Source organism: Melospiza georgiana, chromosome 9, assembly GCF_028018845.1.
Source record: "Melospiza georgiana isolate bMelGeo1 chromosome 9, bMelGeo1.pri, whole genome shotgun sequence".
Lineage (NCBI taxonomy): Eukaryota > Metazoa > Chordata > Aves > Passeriformes > Passerellidae > Melospiza > Melospiza georgiana.
Window position 1 is genome coordinate 25,949,323 of NC_080438.1, and position 18,072 is coordinate 25,967,394.

The 18,072-nt window shown below is 42.9% G+C and overlaps 1 protein-coding gene across 2 annotated transcripts in view; it reads right to left on the bottom strand.

The window, feature by feature from the left end:
* Positions 1–1,735: 1,735 nt before the first annotated feature.
* Positions 1,736–18,072, bottom strand: part of RAB3B (RAB3B, member RAS oncogene family) — a 53,377-nt gene continuing 37,040 nt past the window's right edge. For both annotated transcript variants that reach the window (XM_058029908.1, XM_058029907.1), the window contains 3 exons: positions 12,831–12,949; positions 7,093–7,217; positions 1,736–3,597 (listed from right to left, as the gene is read on the bottom strand). In XM_058029908.1, the coding sequence (XP_057885891.1) occupies positions 3,410–3,597; positions 7,093–7,217; positions 12,831–12,949 (432 nt within the window). In that variant the 3' untranslated portion in view covers positions 1,736–3,409. The remainder of the gene's footprint in view (positions 3,598–7,092; positions 7,218–12,830; positions 12,950–18,072) is intronic.

An 18,072-nucleotide genomic window follows, 5' to 3' on the forward strand; every position in this document is an offset into this window, starting at 1 on the left:
AGGCGGAAGAGCGGATACAGATTTCGGGGACTGCTCTATGCGCCGCCACATTTCAATGAGTATGCCCGCCCGCCGCCTGAGCTGTGCTCCCCTGCTCTCGCCTTGGAATAGTCCAACAGCCAGCTGGCGGAAGTCAGCCTCCTGCCCTCAGCTGCTTCACCGATTGGTTAGGCTGGCTGTCGCTCAAGCCAGCAGGGACCAATCAGCTCTGGAGCCGGCTGCCGGCAGCATGGCGCGTTCTGTGGGTCGCTGTTCCCGGGAAGGCGGAACGCGGCGCGTCCCGAGCAGCGCAAAGGCCGCACCCAAGGCTGCCCGACAGAAACCACCCCTGGGCATCTGCCTGCCCCTGCGGCAGCTCCCTGCGCTCTGCGCTCCCTGGGCATCCTTTCCCGCATCCCCCTGCAGTGCCGATGGGACGGCAGCGCCAGCGCTGCTCTGCCTCTCGGCTCTGGCGCTTCCCGCCGGGACCCTGCGCTTATCGCAGCCTCTGCACCGCTCCCCGCAGGGCCCCGCAACCGGCGGCCTTGGCTGCGGAGGAGGAGCTGAAGGCAAGAGGCCGAGCCTGAGGTACAGGGGCGATCGTTCAGCCCGGGTAGCTCGGCCCGGGTGCCTACCTGACGCTCCAGCGCTTTCGTTCTCCACCAGATGGAAGCCAAGACCGTCTCCCATCCCAGGCTTTCCCTGTGGCTTTTGCTGAGCGCAGCACGCTCGGTGCTGGTTTGTACAACCTCAGAGAGCCGCTCGTGAGGAGCTGTCACCTCTTTCCTTTCACACCCACTACTCTCCTGCCAGGCAAACACAAGGCTCTCTTCAACCCCACATCACAAATTTCGAGTTTGCCTTCAGTGCAAGCAGGTTTATTTCCCGTGCCGTGACAAATCAGTGTCTCGCATTCTGCCATTGCCCTTACAAGTTAATACAAATAATAATTACTCCTGACTCACTGCTGGTACTGAAACCAGCTGCAGGCCACTCAGGCAAAAGGCTTTCCCTGTATTCCTTCACAGCAAACAGATAATTATGAGATACATCTCTGAATTAATATACATATTGTGTATCAGTCACCTGTGATGGTTTGATTCGTTATTTGAAATAAATTCTGCAGGATTTCTGCAAAATGTATGAGGCTTCTCCATGTATGCAGTATCAGGCAGGGTAGAATTCCCAACTCTTTTCTTCAGACTGCCAGGTTTGTCCTGTGAAAAACAATTCTGCCCATCCTAGTTTGAAGGGCCTGGAATGCACTTGTATTCTTTAAAGAAGCTGATCTGACTTGACCAGAACAACAAAACACAGTTATATATTGGGTAGGAAAGGGAAAGGTCTTTTTTGCTACAGGAAAGAGTAAGTGAAAAAAATAATTGAAATTCCATTTCTGCTGAATCCGTTGTCCTTTATCAGGGAGCTGCTGAGCTGACAAATCAATATTTGCACTGAGGTTACATCTCCACAGCTAAAAATCTGATGTGGATTTTTTTTTTTTATTTTATTGCTAGTTATACCTGTTGCCATAAAACCTGCTTCTTCTACAATTAGAACACAACACTGTGCATTTATTGGCCAAATAATCCTTCTCCTCACTGTTCTAAACTTGCATAGTGATTTCAGATTGCTGGGTTCAAAGACCATCACCTGTCAAAGATCAATGTAGTTTGACGGATTTTTAAAGCATTAAAAAGATTTCTCCACACACGTGGAGGATTCCTAACACAAGAAATGCAGCTGACACAAGCTCTCTGGCCACACCCAGTGAGTACATTTCTCTTTATTTTGCAGTTTCAGGAGTTTAGATACAACAAGCACAGTCCCAGCACTGCACAAATCACACTCTCAGCACGAGATCACACACACCCCCAACACGTCACAGTAGAGATTCCCAAAAGCAACAGACAGAGGGATCAAGCCTTTAGCACAATGAGCTCAAACCACTCCAAAAAAGTTGCACTTTTGTCCAGAATTTTGTGCTTTTCTTCTTAGAGCTACTACACTTTGAGACACAGCAGAAGGAAATTACAAAAGCACTCAGTGGTGTCATGATCATTACAGGGCAGTGGGCAGGCACTCCACTCCTGTTCCTGGCATCAGCAAGTCCCCTCAGTCACAGGAGATCACAGACCCAAGGTAAAAACTTTCCAGAATTTTCCCTCTTAAGACAACCAACTTCTCTCCATGTCCACTCAGTTTAAAAATGTTGCCTCCCTTCAAAGCCACAAAAAGTTGACAGAATAACAGGATGTCTTTGCCACGTTCCATTTGCAGTTGTGTTTTATTAGTCACTCTTACTTTTCTGAAATTATACTTTGTGCTTGAATCTGAACCCAGAAAATCTAGCCCCCCACACACCCATCTAGAACAAGATTAAAAAAATAAATCAACAACAAAATGCAGAAAGATAATCTAATAATATTGGCACAAATACCTGCCAACACTCACATTTCGGTTTGTGGTATTTTTATCTCTCTCACACAGTGCTGTTCCATATCTTACATGTTTTTGCCTCCAACCAAGCATTCAGCAGCCAACTCTCCTTTTCCTTCACCCTGCAAGCAGCTGATGAGAGGAGATCCAGACTGGAGAGGTAAAACTGCAGGACACAGGGGAAAGGCTGCAGGACAGAGAGATTCTGGGGACAGGGATGTGCTGAACACAGCAACACCCCCAGCACTCTGCAAGCTGTGCTGAGAAGTTTGGAGGCAAGGGCAGCCCCTGGAAGGGCTCTTACTCCTACCCTCAGCACCAGCCAAAGCACAGGGATGCTGCAAGGCCTCCTCCTCCTCCCCAGCCTGGCAGCTTTGATTCCTCTCTGTGTTCTTCATCTCTTTAGAGGCTTGACACAAAATCCAGCCCCTTCCTCTTCACACTGGAGGACCTCACATTGTCAGACAGAAATGCTCTGCTTTCTTGCTCTATCCTACAAAAAAAAAACTGAGGTCCATGTCTGGAGGACAGCAACAATTCTCAAAATATCTGGGGATGTATTTGTTTTATGTTTTTTAAAAAGCATATTCTTGCTTTATAAGATATTTCCCCCTTTCTGTTCTTAGACCTGATCCTCTCTAATTGGTTTTTGTGCTTTCTGCTGTTCTTGAGAAAAACACTCTTTCTGCAATAGAGGAATTTAGAATTTAAAAATGCAACATTCTCTGTAGAAATAACATTTGCATCACTACACAATTATTATTCTTCAGTGTAACTCACATTCACACAAGGTGCACTTACAATATTTTTTTCAGATTATTAAATTACTGAATGAGGAAATATATAATATTAACACTCCAGCACATTAAACAAACATACCAGTTTCCTACAACAGACACTTCTGCCTCTGGACTACATGATAATGCACCACCACAAATGAAAAGATAAAATTTAATCAGGGGACAAGGACATTTCTGAGTGTGAAAGGTCACTAGCACGAGCAGTTCTGCTGTGAAGGGGGAGGGTTGTCTGTGAGCCTCATGCTCCTTCCAGAAGTGCCCCTGGAATTGTCTGATTCTATGCTCTCTGACATCTTCTCACAGATGATATCCACCAGACGCTCAAACACCTGCCTCACGTTGATGTTTTCTTTGGCACTGGCCTCAAAATAGTCAAAACCTGGGGAAAAAAGGGAACAAAATTATCAACAGAGATGAATGATCGTGATGGGTTTTAAAATATTGGTTTTTTTGAGATTTACCTGAAGAAAACAAGGCACCAGATAATCCTCAAAGCCAGTTGATTCCCACAATCTCAGAACAGTGAGCAGAAATACTTTAAAAAGTTATCAAGCTTCTTTAGGAGTGAAAAGGATACATGGGTCCTTCCCATGACCCTGGTAAGCACATCTGCAGGTAAGGGTAAACCCTGGGTGAGGGAGTCAATTCTGCCCCTTGCATCAGTGCAGGTGCCCTGGGCTGCAGCTGGTGACCAGCAAGGTGTGGGGACACCAGCAAGGTGTGGGGACACCAGCAAGGTGTGGTGTTACATGACTTGGGAGGGTTCCTCAGGGTCAGAATCTTGGCTTCATGATCAGAAGGCTGGATTTCTTGATTTATGATATAAAATACATTATGACTATAGTAATAGGAATAGAGAGGCAAGTTCAGCAGCTGCTAAGCTAAGAACAGAATAGGAATCTAAAAACAAGAGAGCTCTCTGTGAATCTGTCCCAGAGAAAACTCAGTCCTGTGATTTGCCCTTAATTGTAAACATGGAACATGAGCCAATCATAGGTGCACCTGCTACATTCCACAGCAGCAGATAATAATTATTTACATTCTTGTTCTGGGGCTTCAGCTTCCCAGAAGTGGAAAATTCCTAAAAGAAAGGATTTTTATGAAAGAATGTCCGTGACAGTGTGGGGAACCTCCCTGGGCTCCTCAGGCTCCCCCAAGCCCTGCTGCCCCCTGGCAAGAGCAGAGGTCAGAGAGAGAAAGAAGATGGGGGTTGCTTTCCTTCTGCTGACCAATTTCTGTCAAAATGCTGCTTGACCATTTAAACACTGAGCTTTTCTGATTAAAACAAACCAGAGCAGCAAGGCTGCAGTTACAGCAAGGAGGGGAGGGCACCAGCTCCTCCTGCTGCCACCAGGGGCTGGGGGAGAAGCAGCCTGTGACAGACACCCCAGCCCTGCCTCAGCAGCAGGAATGCCCTGAACTGGGAAGCTTTTCCTTATCTCCCTCACCCCAGGGGCCTCGAGGGCCAACCAGGCTGTTGCTTCTCTTCTGTCAGGTTATTAAATTGCTAGCAGCAAGAGCTGGGGCCACACGGAGAGTTTATTTTGCAATAAGCTCTGTTCTGTCGTGCTTCATTCTGGGGATATTCAGCATTGCATCATTTCCCTTTGATTCTGCCACAAACAAAGAGAAAATTGGTCTCAACTGATTAGTGTGCCACTGCTGGCAGGCTGAGTCACCTCGATGTGGGGGATAAGTAGGTGTCCACCTCATTTGGAGCCTTTTAAGGTTCATGGGACAAGGGCTGAAGTGATGGTGATGTTTGCTTTGTTAGCAAACAGGGGGAGCTGCCCTGCCTCAGATGAGGGTTCTGTCTGCTCCACTTGCTGTTTTGATGATGAATAAAAATGTATATAAAAAGCACAGGGAATCAGAGAACTGCACTTAGATATCTGTTAGTCCAACATTGGCTTGGGTTCTGCTAAACCAATCTGTTTTGGTTCAGTTCACATTCAGGCTAACAACAATTTCTTAATCTGATTAGGGAATTATTTCAATGATGTTAATGTCACTATGCAAATTTAGATAAATATGCTGAGGGATAACCTTTATGTGAATCATTATGATGAATATTAGCACTTTAAGCAGTCAATTGCCAATTAGATTCCTCCCACGTAACTCACAAAATAATTTCATATAATGCTGTACACATTAGCACAGTTACTATAAGGAAAAACTGATCTGAGCAAATCAGATCTATGTTCCAGCACTTTTTAAAAGAGTCTTTTGGAAGTTGGGAGGTTACAGAAGAGCAGAGCTGGGACAGCACTCCCCAAAGGCTGTTGGGCTGTTCTGCACTGGGCTGGCTCCTCCAGGGTGAGCTGGACAAGCACCAGGTCAGGGCAGCACTGGGGATTCTTCTGCAAAACAGGAATGGAATCAGTTGCTATGGTAACCCTGTGTGTGTTTTGAAGTGTCCCACATGTAAAGGATTCAGATTCTAGATGCCAAGTTTGTATTGAAACAAGGAGATGAATTTTGGGAGGAGAAAAATACACTGGAAGTCCAAATTGGGTTGGGAGTTCCAATAAAACTCTCCATTTGCTGCTACATTGGTCTGGACAAAATTTCAATGACTAGCAGTGTAATTATTGCTGTGAGATGGGTGGACACACATGCATCCACAACCTTCCTGAGAGTCTGCAAGCCAGGAACCAAGTTTATTCACATTCATATTTTCAAAAACAAATTAAATTCTGATGGGTAAAAAAGAGCCCATAACTGATTTTGCAAACTAACCATATCTTTGTTTGCTTTGCCAATCCTACATGTAAATATTTACTCTTACAATAATAACAATGGTCAAATTTGATATTTGCTTGTTATTTGTTTAGGATGGCAGTGCCTCAAGGCTCCAGCAATGAATGGGACCCCTTTGTGTGTGCCATATGTAGAATTTACATTTTCAGGGCCACACTTTAAACTACACCAATGTATGCAGTGTGTCCTGGAACTCAGTATGTCCAGTTTAACAGTTTATGGGCACCCTCCAATTACTGTTTAAAAACTGAAGACAACACAGGATTTTATAAATTGAGGATGATGGTGATTCTTTTGAGTCTTTTGGTAAGAATCTCTGCTCTAACAAGCTAAACATTTATGCCCACTGGAAGGGTCTCCACTGTTACCTGAATGAAATTTTAGCAGGATTTACTTGTTACTTTAAATTCTTTAACAGAAACCAACAGTATAGTTAAATTTTAACACAGAGACCTGATTTCATATTAAAAATATCTCATAGGCTATACTAGATAATGAAAAGTGATAAATATCTTATAAACTAGTATGAGTTTACTTGGCTCTTCATTATAAAATTTTCATTGCAATCCCAGCTTCCTCTCAATGGAATTGTTTTGCTTTTTCTATCCCACATCAATAACATAATGTCATTTTCTTACCTGGATAGAGAAGCCTGGTACATTTTTAAAATATGTTTTATTCAATTCTTCAGTTCTGAAGAATAAACTACTTTCTTTTTCATTGTTTAGTTAAAAAACTGCTTCAACAAAAACCAATGTTTGCATTGATTTGCAATGAGCACATGGTACTTAGAGACCTGACTCTGGAGACAGAATTATGTTTATGAAAACTTTTTCTCTTTTTGTTCTGCTGAGCTAATAAAAGCTTTTTTATTCAGATAAACTTTATCTTCCTTCTGCCTCTAGACACCACCTTTATAAACACAGCAACATTACAAGTATTCTACCAGGTATTCTTGGCCTACTGAGCCAAAAACAAGTGAAATATGAACCTAGAATATACCACATTTCTTAGTTGTGGGACCATTATTGAAGTATTCCTGCTGTACAAACTGAAAGGAGCAGAGTATAAAGAAGCAGAGGAAGAAAGGTGGAAAGAAAAGCTTTGCATGTACCCAGCTGATCTGCCAGATGTTTCCCCTTCTCCACAGGAACAATCCTGTCATCCTCCATGTCACATTTGTTTCCAACCAGGATCACTTGTGCATTGTCCCAGGAGTAAGTCTTGATTTGTGTGGCCCTACAGGAGGTCAAAAGAGATTGTTACATTCCACCAGCTGTGCCAAAACACAATCCTGTATGAAATATGAAAACAAATATATTAATGACACCATCAACATCCCCAGACTGTGTTAGTTAAGGACAAATGAGCAGGCTTACACACAAAGCAAAGATGCAGCCTGTGTAATTCACAGCACTGCTCCATTTTAGCACTCCTTAACTTTCTGTGACAACAAAGGCTCTTGTTAAGCCTTTGCAAGGGTTTTCAAGATCACAAGATCCAGATAAAAAACTGAATCAAGTGATTTTTGAAGATTAGGGACAAAAAAGGCATTTTGTAAAGCTTATTCTCCTTTGGGTCTCATCTGTCAGAGTAACAACAATCAATTACAGCTCTTAAGGATTTTGTCCCATAAAGAAAGCCATACAGCAGATGCACACTTCATGCTGGATTTACAACTCCACATATAAGACAGAACAACAATAATTCTCTCATTTTCTGCAGCACATTTTGCTGTAGAGTTTTAGGAGCACCATAAGAACAGCTGGAAGTATCAAGGTGTCTTTGCTCAAACAGGAGAACTTCATGGAGACTGAAAATCACATAGAAACAACTGCAAACGGGAAAGAGAAATTTACCAAACTGGGAAGACAGAAGATCAAAGCAAGGCTCTGTGAGCTAACAGAACCCAGCAGGACTAAAGGACACCTAGGGCTGGCAGGAGCAGCTGCAATGCCACACCAACACGAATTTCAGTGGCACAGGGGTGCAGAGCATGGGAGCTTGGCCAGGAGCACTCAGGTGAACTTGGAGCCTCTCAAGCTTTCTGTGGCTCATGTGCTGAAACTGGAGTGGAGCCCACTATAGATTCCAGGATCTGACCTTACATTTGGCCTTTTTAGAGCTTTTCCATGACAAAAGAGAATATTCTTTTTGTGCATCCTGAGGGGCCAATCCCCTCCCACCATCCTTGGTGTCTCAGAGCCAGCAACAGAACATTATTAGCTCAGTAGCATCCACTTTTATCCAACTTTTCAGACCCACACAATCTATTTTATCTCCACCAAGTCAGCTCTGTCTTTGAAGGCTCTCTCCTCCCCAAGGCTATGCCAGAAGCCATACATCCCTCTCCTCCATCCTCCTCCACTCCCTAACTCACCTTCCCACTCTTTGCCCCACCACCACTCCAGGCAGGACACTGCAGTTTCAGGCAAATCTGCCACTTCCCAGGAGAGCCAGGAATCCACTCAAATTTTACTTCTGTGTAAGTTTCCTTGAACTCCCTTAACAATAAAGCACTTGATTCCTTCCCTTTTGAATTAGCAGCAGCCTCCAGCTCTGATCTACTAATGACAATTTTTAATTAGTCTGAGTTGCTTACTTGCTTTTTTCCATGGAAAGCAGCCAGCTGTGTTACTCACAGGGACCTGGGGAAAGGGGGCATTCCATTGTGCAGCTTGCCTTGAACAGACTGCCTTGGAGTGCCCTGGAGAAAAGGAACCTCAGCCAAGCCCAGCCCCACAGTGCAACATGCAAAAATAAGCAAAGACTGTGTGCAATGAAACTTCTGACTCTCCCCAGTGTCCTCCTGGAGAGGATCTCACTCCAATCCCAATTTTAGCTCCTCCAGTCTCACCCTTTTGAGTGTCTCCATGTAGATAAGTCCTGTGAGAGCTAATATGGATCTGTGGTGAGTTTTTGTGGGACTCTGGGGTTTCTCAAGGCTCATCAGAGAAGGGAGTGACTTTGAAAAAAAAAAAAAAAAAAGGAAAATATCCTTCCCAAAGTCAAAGCCATCAAAAGGCATGGCATGCCATCAAGGGCAGGGACAAGCACCAAAGATTCCTCTATTGGTCACCATTAAAATCACAAGATTCCTTTTCCGTTCCCGAAAGGAAATTTCATTTCCTTTCGGGAAGGGAAAGGGAATCTTGCGACCCTGAAAAGAAAGCCTTACAAACACTCTGGAAAGGAGATAGGATCAAATGAAATGCAATTGAAAAAAAACCAGAAAATGGGGAATTTTTGTGCCTTCAAAAAATGGCCTGTGAGGAAATGAGCTGCATTGCAAAGGACCAACACATGCCAAAACTAAGCTCACCGATGTTGCAAAAGCAGGGGGAAAAGTCAACGAGGAGTACACACCATAGGGAGAAAGATATGAAGGACATGGCATGGACACTTAAAAAAAAAATATTTTCTGGCAGAAAAGGAAAAAAATATTTTCTGGCAGAAATCAGCCAGAAACCCAGGAAGATGAAATCTCCCCAGTCTCCCTCCATAAGCAATAGAGAGAAATAAAGTCACCCCAAGTCCAACTTCAAACTAAAAGCAGGCTTCTCTTCTGACTCACAGTTCAGCCTCTGGATTCATTCCAACCCCTGGGGACACCCTGCCAAATCTTAACTATTTACACAGAATTACTTAAAAAATGAAAAAGAAACAAACTGGATGAAGGATCTCCCAGAGAACTGCATCCTCCTCCTTGCTTTGTACAAATTAGTGGAAAACCTCTTACAGAATACCAATCTTTATTCTTCTTAGGAATAAAAAAACAACCAAAAAAGTTATGAAGAACAAATAAAGGAACCCTGGTGCCCACACAAAATTAAAGGCAGAAAATTTCCAGATGCTTTTGGCAAGATAAATGAACAATAACAAGGCTTGTGTGATGGAGCTGTTTCAACAAGCATCAGGGCAGCCTAATATACACACTGGGAGAAACACATTTCTGTGACACAATAAAATGCTGTGCCTTGCTTGTGCTGAATTCCCCAAATTAACAATAAAGCACAAACATTGTGCTTCATTCTTAGAAGAAAAATAATCTCAGGTTCACAATTACATGGAGGTATCAACAACTCAGTTTGGGTTAAAGATAAATAATGCCGATGATTTGTGAACCCAGATGTCACTTGTATCTAAGTTAAATTTTACCAATTTTTATTTCCCTTCTATGAAATTGTCTAGATTGTCCAAAGCACAGCTTCCATAATATTTTATATTTACTTTACAGTTTCAAGTACTGAGTATATTTTAGCTCCACTGCAGTTTCAAACAAGGTATAAACAACTGATTTATCCCCACACAAAACCAGAAGCCCAACATCAAATAACAGTGACCAAAGACTACAAAAAAAATTCTAGAAACTGAGCTGAAAGCTATGAAAGCTCATTTAACCCTTTCACTCACCCTACAGGAAGGACATATTCAAAGGAAATAATTACTTATTTTCAAATATCAATTAATACCAATCTTTGTGTTTGACTATTTATATTTTTTTCTTGTAAAATAACCTGACTGAACTCTTGCCACACTGCAGTAAGGCAAATCACTCAGGCTTAATATTTTAAGGTTTCTCATACAATGTGTTGTACATTTTCCAGTGAACAAGAGAACAAGTCATATTCCAGGTATTCCCAAATAAATGGGAATGGTGTCTCTTTCTCAGTGGTTTTAAGATCATCATCATTAATTGGGGTGATTCATGTGAATGAAGGAAAGACTCTGCTTTGCATTCATATTCTACTTGGGGAGTTTGTCTAAATACTGATATTTAGATATTTAGATATTTAGATATTTAGATATGATGCTCTCACTCAGGAGAGAAAGTGCCTTTACTTGGTTTAGGAGAGGGGTGAGTGACACAAAGCAAATCAGGATTCTTTTCAGGACATCCCCCTCATAGGAAGAGTGAGGATAGGTAAAGGTCTCCCAGGGAAGAAATCATTTGGCAGACTCATTTTTATTTATTCTCATTTCCCTTGTGGATAGGTGAGGCCCAATCAGGAGGCTGCTAAAACAGTCATGTGCCAATGATCCAGAGATGGAGATAAAGGAGCTCAAGTAGTAGACACCTTAATTTTCTATGCAGACTACAGTTCATGACTGAAGATATATCCAGTGGAATAAGTTTACATAATCATAACTGTATCATAGAGAATGGTGGGGGGAAAAATCCCACTTGCTATGCTGGAAAATGGCCAACAGAGCAGCACCACCGCCAGCTAAAAGCTTTTTTTTCCATTTCTTGTGCCTTTGGAAGTTTTGGAAGCAATTTTACAGACTGGGGGAGAAGCATGTCCTGCTGCAATAGCCACTAGAGGACTCTGCTGGCCCAGAGATGCTGGCTTGGCTGCAGTCCTCATCTCTCCACTGGATAAGTTTCAGGAAGGAAAGAGATGGTCCTTTTTATGCATCCCACTACCTCATTTGGGATCAGAACCTTAAAACTGGCTGGAAAGATTCCTGACATACAGAGGAAAAACACCCTGATGGTTCACCTCTGTCCTTTGGCTGACAAGGTGTCCTTAGCAAAGATTCTCCTGCAGCTGCTGTGGCACAGGAAGACATGAAGTCAGACAGACAGAGCTGACCTTTCCCAATTCTTATTCTCACACCAGTGCCTTTGGAAAAGACCTCAGACTACTTTTAAAATAAAGCTTCAGGTTAAACTTCACCTGTGCAAACTTTAAAATAGTAGCAGCTCAAGAAATGGAGATTTGGTAAATTTTTGCTAACTTAAGACTGGTAAGTAAAACTTACTAGAGCAGAACCAACAGACAGACAGGTAGATGAACTGTGTGGTCATATGGGTCTTGTTTCATCAGGGAAACAAGCTGGAAATATTTAAAGTTTAGTGAACAGCTCACATGCCTGCACTCCTATGGAAAACATCCCTGTGCAGACACTTGCAGAAAAAGCTTCATTGAGCTTGGTGAGCAAAACTTGATGGATGAAACTGGTTTTGGCAAAACCTTTGGGTTTGTGTTTCTAACAAAAAAAAAATAATGTATTCCTCAACCACAAGCTGCTGCTCAGGATGGGGCTGCAGATCATTGGGTGCTGAGGTACTGGGGATGGGGCATGAAGGTGAAGACTGCATCTTGGATGTGACCTTCATGAGAGAACAAAAACTGGGCAGTTTGGAGGAAACACAAATCACCTGAAACAACAAACCAGCTTTTGAGTTACAGCCTGGCTTAGGGGATACAGAATAGGTGTTCAGAAAGCCAGGCTGAGCCACATGCTAGGAGCCAGTGGCACAGCCAGGATGTCACATGCTCCAGAGGGTCACTGAGATCACTGCAAATCAATCTGCCTCAGGAGATCACATTAAGCACTGCACTGCCCTTCTCTGCACCGTGACCACTGCCATCTGCAGTAATGAGCACCAGGAAAGCAGCAGCAATGATTCCAAGACATTTCAGTGGAGTCACAGGGCACTACTGAGGAGAAACACAGCCTTTCCCCAACTCCTGAGATGTGAATTGAACAACCACTGTTAATTTAATCTCTATTTTTAGTAGTGTAGCCAGAAATCTTATAAATCAAAAAAAAAAAAAGCATTAAATGATTAATTTCTTCACAATAAATTGAAACTTTTAAAAGTAGCAAATACTACAGTATGCAACAATATGTGATTTACAACCTTTTCATTAAAATGAAACTGTAGAATTTTTTCTAAGGAATGTTTATAAATCAAATTATTTAGGTGAAGAAGAAAGAACATGGAGGTGGATGGTGATGGAGGGTGGGATGTCTCACGTTCTCAACAAACAATTGTGGGGAGAGAACTGGCCAAAACCCAAACAAACCCAACATTACCAACAGCATTTCAGTATTTCCTACCAGTCCTGCACAGCATTGAAGGAGTCCTCACTGGTGATATCATACATGAGCACAAAGCCCATGGCCCCTCGGTAGTAGGCTGTGGTGATGGTCCTGTACCTTTCTTGTCCAGCTGTATCCTGCAACAGAAAGGAACATTTAGGCTTTAAGATTTCAGTTCTCAGAAGCAAAAACTGTAATTAGGTTCTATATCTAAAATAAGACAACCACTCTTTGTTATTTTACATTTTAAAATTCTCAGTTGCTCCCAACTGAAATGAACTCTACTTACATTTTAGCATTAATTAGTCTTTTGCATCAACCATGATTTGTTAAATGCATTTTGACACATGTACTATTAAAAAAATACCAAAGATGTCAACCCTTTAATTGCTCTTCTCTGCCTCAGCTGCAATGCAATAATAAAATGTTAGCAGAGTTCACTGAAAACTGACACTTCAAAGCAGAGGCAAAATAACCAGTCCAGGACTGTTCCAGGCAGAAAACATTCACATGTTGCAATTCAGTGTCATGGTCAGGGAAATGTCCTTGAGGAAGATGCTGGGGGTGACTCCCTTTCTTGCCTCAGGTTAGACACAAAAATTAAAGATTTGATGCAATCAACATTATTCTAGAAAGTGAAATTAATGTGGAATATCCTAATCACAGAGACTGAGGTGCACATACTAATATGAGATCTATTAATCCTGTTCTGTTGGTTCATCTTAATTCTGTTTACCCCCAGAGTTCCTGCAGAGTTCCTCCACCTGCAGTTGTCATTTCTGTGTTCAGCTGGGCAGCACAAAGGTGAACTCTGGCATATGCAACAGAAGAATTCTGAAAGACTTGTGACAGCTAGAAAACATGTCAACTACCATCTGTTGGACGCCAGCAGCACTTTTCCTTTACATTTTGCAAGCTTATTTTTAAACTGAGGAATATTTCTACACCAGAACTGCAGTCCTACAGCCCAACCCATTCCCTCCAGACCTGCCTTCTGAAGCAAGGAGAGAAGTCATGTGCTGATTGTGTCTCTCACTCTGAAGGTCTTTTGAACACATTTCATCCTTCTTTGGGCAAATGGCAGCTCTGTGAAACAGCTGCAGGGAGCCAAAAGGCTTTGCCTTCAAATTGTGTGCTCAGTATGAGGTGTCAAGTTACAGTTACTGTGATGGGTTTGTTCTAAAATGAACCATCCTTCAGTCCCCCAAAACCCACACTGAAGAATGCATTGCTGCCACTGGTTTAAAATGGTATTAAAGCTCTAAGTAAAAAGACCCAAAAGGACTTTACAACCATGTAACTAGTTGGAAGAGTAAAATAAATCCACACAGAGCACTCTTGCAGGAGTAGAGATCAGACACAGCACCTCACCACAGCCCCAGGAGACAGTGGGGGGAAACTCAGCTTTAAAATCATCCTGCCCATCATACCCATCCATGCAGCTTTGTTTTTGCTGCATGCAGGAGACAGTGCTGGTCCTTGCAGAACACTCAGCAGCCAGTCTGGGGCTGCCTGTTGTTCTGCACCAGAACATCACAGAGCCTCTCTGCAGGACAGCACTTGTAAATAAGCTCCCTACAGCTTGCTTAAAAGGCTCTGCACTACTGTGAGACCATCCACAGCTGTAACACACAGTGAATTTCCCAGTGGAGAGGCTGTGCAGCAGGAATCTTGCTCTTTCTCCACCAGATGTCTGGGAAAAGATGTAATTTTTTCCCTTAAACTTGTGCATTTATTTCAGCACAGGGCAGTCCATTGGCTGACCACGATGAACCATTGCACAGTGGCTGAGGAATTGTTCTGTTCCCTCCTGGCAACAGGTCAGAGGTGGGAATATCAGAATGAGGTGGGCTCCACCCTGCAGCCTGAGTGACCATTTCTTTTCCTGCCAGTGATAAATCCATCACAGAGCACTCTCATGTTCACTGACACCACATCCCCCTTAGTGCTGAACAGCTAAACCAGCCATGACAACTAGATCCTAACTATATTTCTTCAAGCAAGAAAGGTCTCAGCAGTAATAGTATTGTTCTTTTGTTCAGAGAGATGATAGTTTATTTTAGCCTGATTTCCTAAAGACATGAAGTTTATTAAAACATCAGTCTCCACATAGGAACACTTGATCAAATTTGCCTGGAGGAAAACGTGTTCAAATGTTTTCATATTTGTCACAAAAAGTAGTTGGTAAGGTGAAGAGAGACCTTAAGCATACCTTAGCTGTGAAAAAAGCTGAAGTGCAATGAGTATCTTTTCCAAATACCAAAGGATTCACAATAGAGAGGCTTTCTTTGTGCCTCATTAGGAGAAGGCCCTAAACCAGTATCAGTAACTTCAGAGATCCTGCAAACAACAAACCAAACAAATCCATAGGAAGTCAGGTTTCTCCACATCTCATGCTCACAGCATTATTGTTTGATACCTGCACTCACAGGCTCATCTGCCTTCCAAATCTCATCTGCTATCTTCTCCTCTGTGTTTAAGCAGTGCCCACTCTGGCTGAGGGCATGAGGCTGTGACTGGGCAGAAAGTGACTGCAAAACACATTGTCAGGTTACTTGCAGAATAATTTGGAAAGAAATTAAATTTGACAATGGCTCAGAGCAAGGACTCGGCTCTGGGGACACATCCAGGCTGTCCTGGGAAGCAGCCTCAAGGGACACACAGGGTGACTCCCAAAATCTGTCCTGATACCACCTCAGTGCCTCAGCTCAGGGAGGAATTGGACTGAAAAAGCCAAATTGTGCTACTGCCTGAAAGCTCTGGACTTTAACACATCTGATTTGCTGATTTCAGAATTCTGTCTGTGATCCCCCTGTGAGTGGGGATGAGCCCCAATTTATACATTAGTGAGAGATGGGGCTGCAGGAGGTACAGAACCCCAAGGGATGAGTTTGCTCAGTCATAACCTGTCCTATGTGGCAGTGCACTTAAATAATTAGAAAGACAAGTTGCATATTCACTAGGATACACTTGTGTGCCTGCCTTCTCAGATTATCAGAGGGAGTGTGTGTGAGGGAAATGCATCCTGTATCCCATGGTATATAAAGATTGTTCATATTCTTGCCCTGCTAGCCATGTGCTACAACGCAGAGATGTGATTCATCTCCTCCTGAGTCACTGATGGTTCCTCACTCTCTTTTACTGTACAGGTACAGAGCATGTCATCTCCCCTCACAGATTTATGGTGGCATCTCTCCAACTGCACCTGAATTGTTGTAGGATCACCCTGAAATCACTTTTTTCCTTAGGTTACATTAGCTTCTTAGACAGCAATAAACTGGCTTAATTTTCTTGACTCACCCCACAAGAGCTCAAGTGCACAACCCCCCCCCCCCCCCACACACACAAATGCCTCAGCATAAATAAAATAAAACAAACTGCAAAATCTGAGCTCACTTTCTTCAGCAATTACAAAATTACAACAGTTGTCCTTCTCTCCGTTTAAAGCTGAGAGGTAATTAGTCATTTCAGATTTTTAAGTTCAAGTTGTTTATCTAATGAAGAAAAAATCAACTGACAGAAATTGCTCCCACCCCGCCAAGTTGCTTCCAAGATTTCCAGGTAGACCACAAACTCATTAGGAGACAAGTACACGAGGCACAGGCAGGGATCAGCAGAAAGGTGATGCAGCACTAATTAACAGTCTAGCCAAATGCCTGGGTGGAAGAGCCTGAGCCCCCAGCATCCAGAAAGCTGCTGGGCTGTCCCTGAGGAAGAACCAGAGAGCTGGGCTGTGAGCAGGCACAGGAGGGTCTCTGGGAGGTGTATTTACACCAGGGTGCTCCCAGCTCTGCTCTTCTGCAGCTTACACGTGTGCCTGTGCTTTATGCAAACAATTAAAAACACCCACAGGACCATTAGTGGGTAGCTTGAAACAAAAATGTGAAGGTTTTGCATTAATGAGCAATCAAAATTCAGTATTTATCAGAGAAGAAAAAGACCTAAATGCATTTGCATTGTGTGCAGATGCCCTCTAGTCTCAAGATCCATCACACAAACATTCACAACAGGAGTACAATCAGCTTTTCTTAAATTTACTTGGCTGTCTCAGCAGAAACAAGGTACTAACACAGAAAACATATTTGAGTTTTTAAATAATGACAGATGCTCTTTGCTGCAGGTCTGAAAACCCACAATCCCTGATTCCGAACCATCCCTCTTCTAGTCAAGATTTCCAGCCACAAATTCTTAGTTCCAAATAAAATGTCACTGAAACATCTAATCTGTACTGAATTTAATCCCCTTAGCACTGTGACTTTTCTAGCAGTGTATGTGACAAATAGCCTCTAAGGAAATAAACATTTCCATTTTTTAAAAGGATTATTGTGTGATTTCCATGGGTTTTTTGTTGTTTTCTTTTTTTTATTAGAGAAGAATGAGAGTTCATTCATGCAAGAATTCATGCAAGGATGAGAGCTGCTTATTGTCCAGCTATTGGCAACATCTACAAGCTGCATGTACTTGGCATGATCCTTCCTTAGGCTGCTCAGAGTCACAACAGAGGCCACATCCTCCCCAATAACCTGCACCCACCACCATCTGGGGCCCAACCAGACCTGGTGAAGGAAAGACTTCTTCTTCCCTGCTGTTAAATGTCACATTGTAACACACTATGGCATTTTGCACCTTGTTTGGGGTTTGGCCAGCCTTGGAGGCAGGATAATCCACGTCCCAGCACCGTGGTTATAGGGGGATGTTACACTCACACATCTCCAGTGCAAAAGTAGACTTGGGGGTGGAAGGCACCAAGAATCAGATAAACAAAAGTCACCTTGGGAAAGGGGGAAAAAACCACCCACCCACCACATACCACAAGATAGAAGGACCTTGGGCAGGCTAGACTTAATGTGTCATTAATAAGAGAATGTTAACATTAAGCTTAGCATTTCCTGCTGGCAGCTAGAAATAGGAACAAACAGGCAAGCAGGATGAGTCACTGGTTAAGACATGGAAAAGATGTGATGTCATGAAAAACCTGTGAAGATTCAATTGCTGCCAGGAGCAAAATAACACCTGGTTCCTTCAGAACTCAGCTCTCATAAAAATGCTCCAGTTCAACAGATCATATTAGGCTTTTTTTTTCCTCTCTTGTTATTGAGTGCTCCCATTGCCCAAGAGCCACTGTAACCTACTAAGACACATTCAGCTGCCTTGAGAGACATTTCATTCCAGCAACATGCAGAAAAACATTTCTGATGTGAATAAGACCCAACACAAAACCCCTGCCTTTTTTGAAAAAATTCTCTACCTTTGCTAAGTG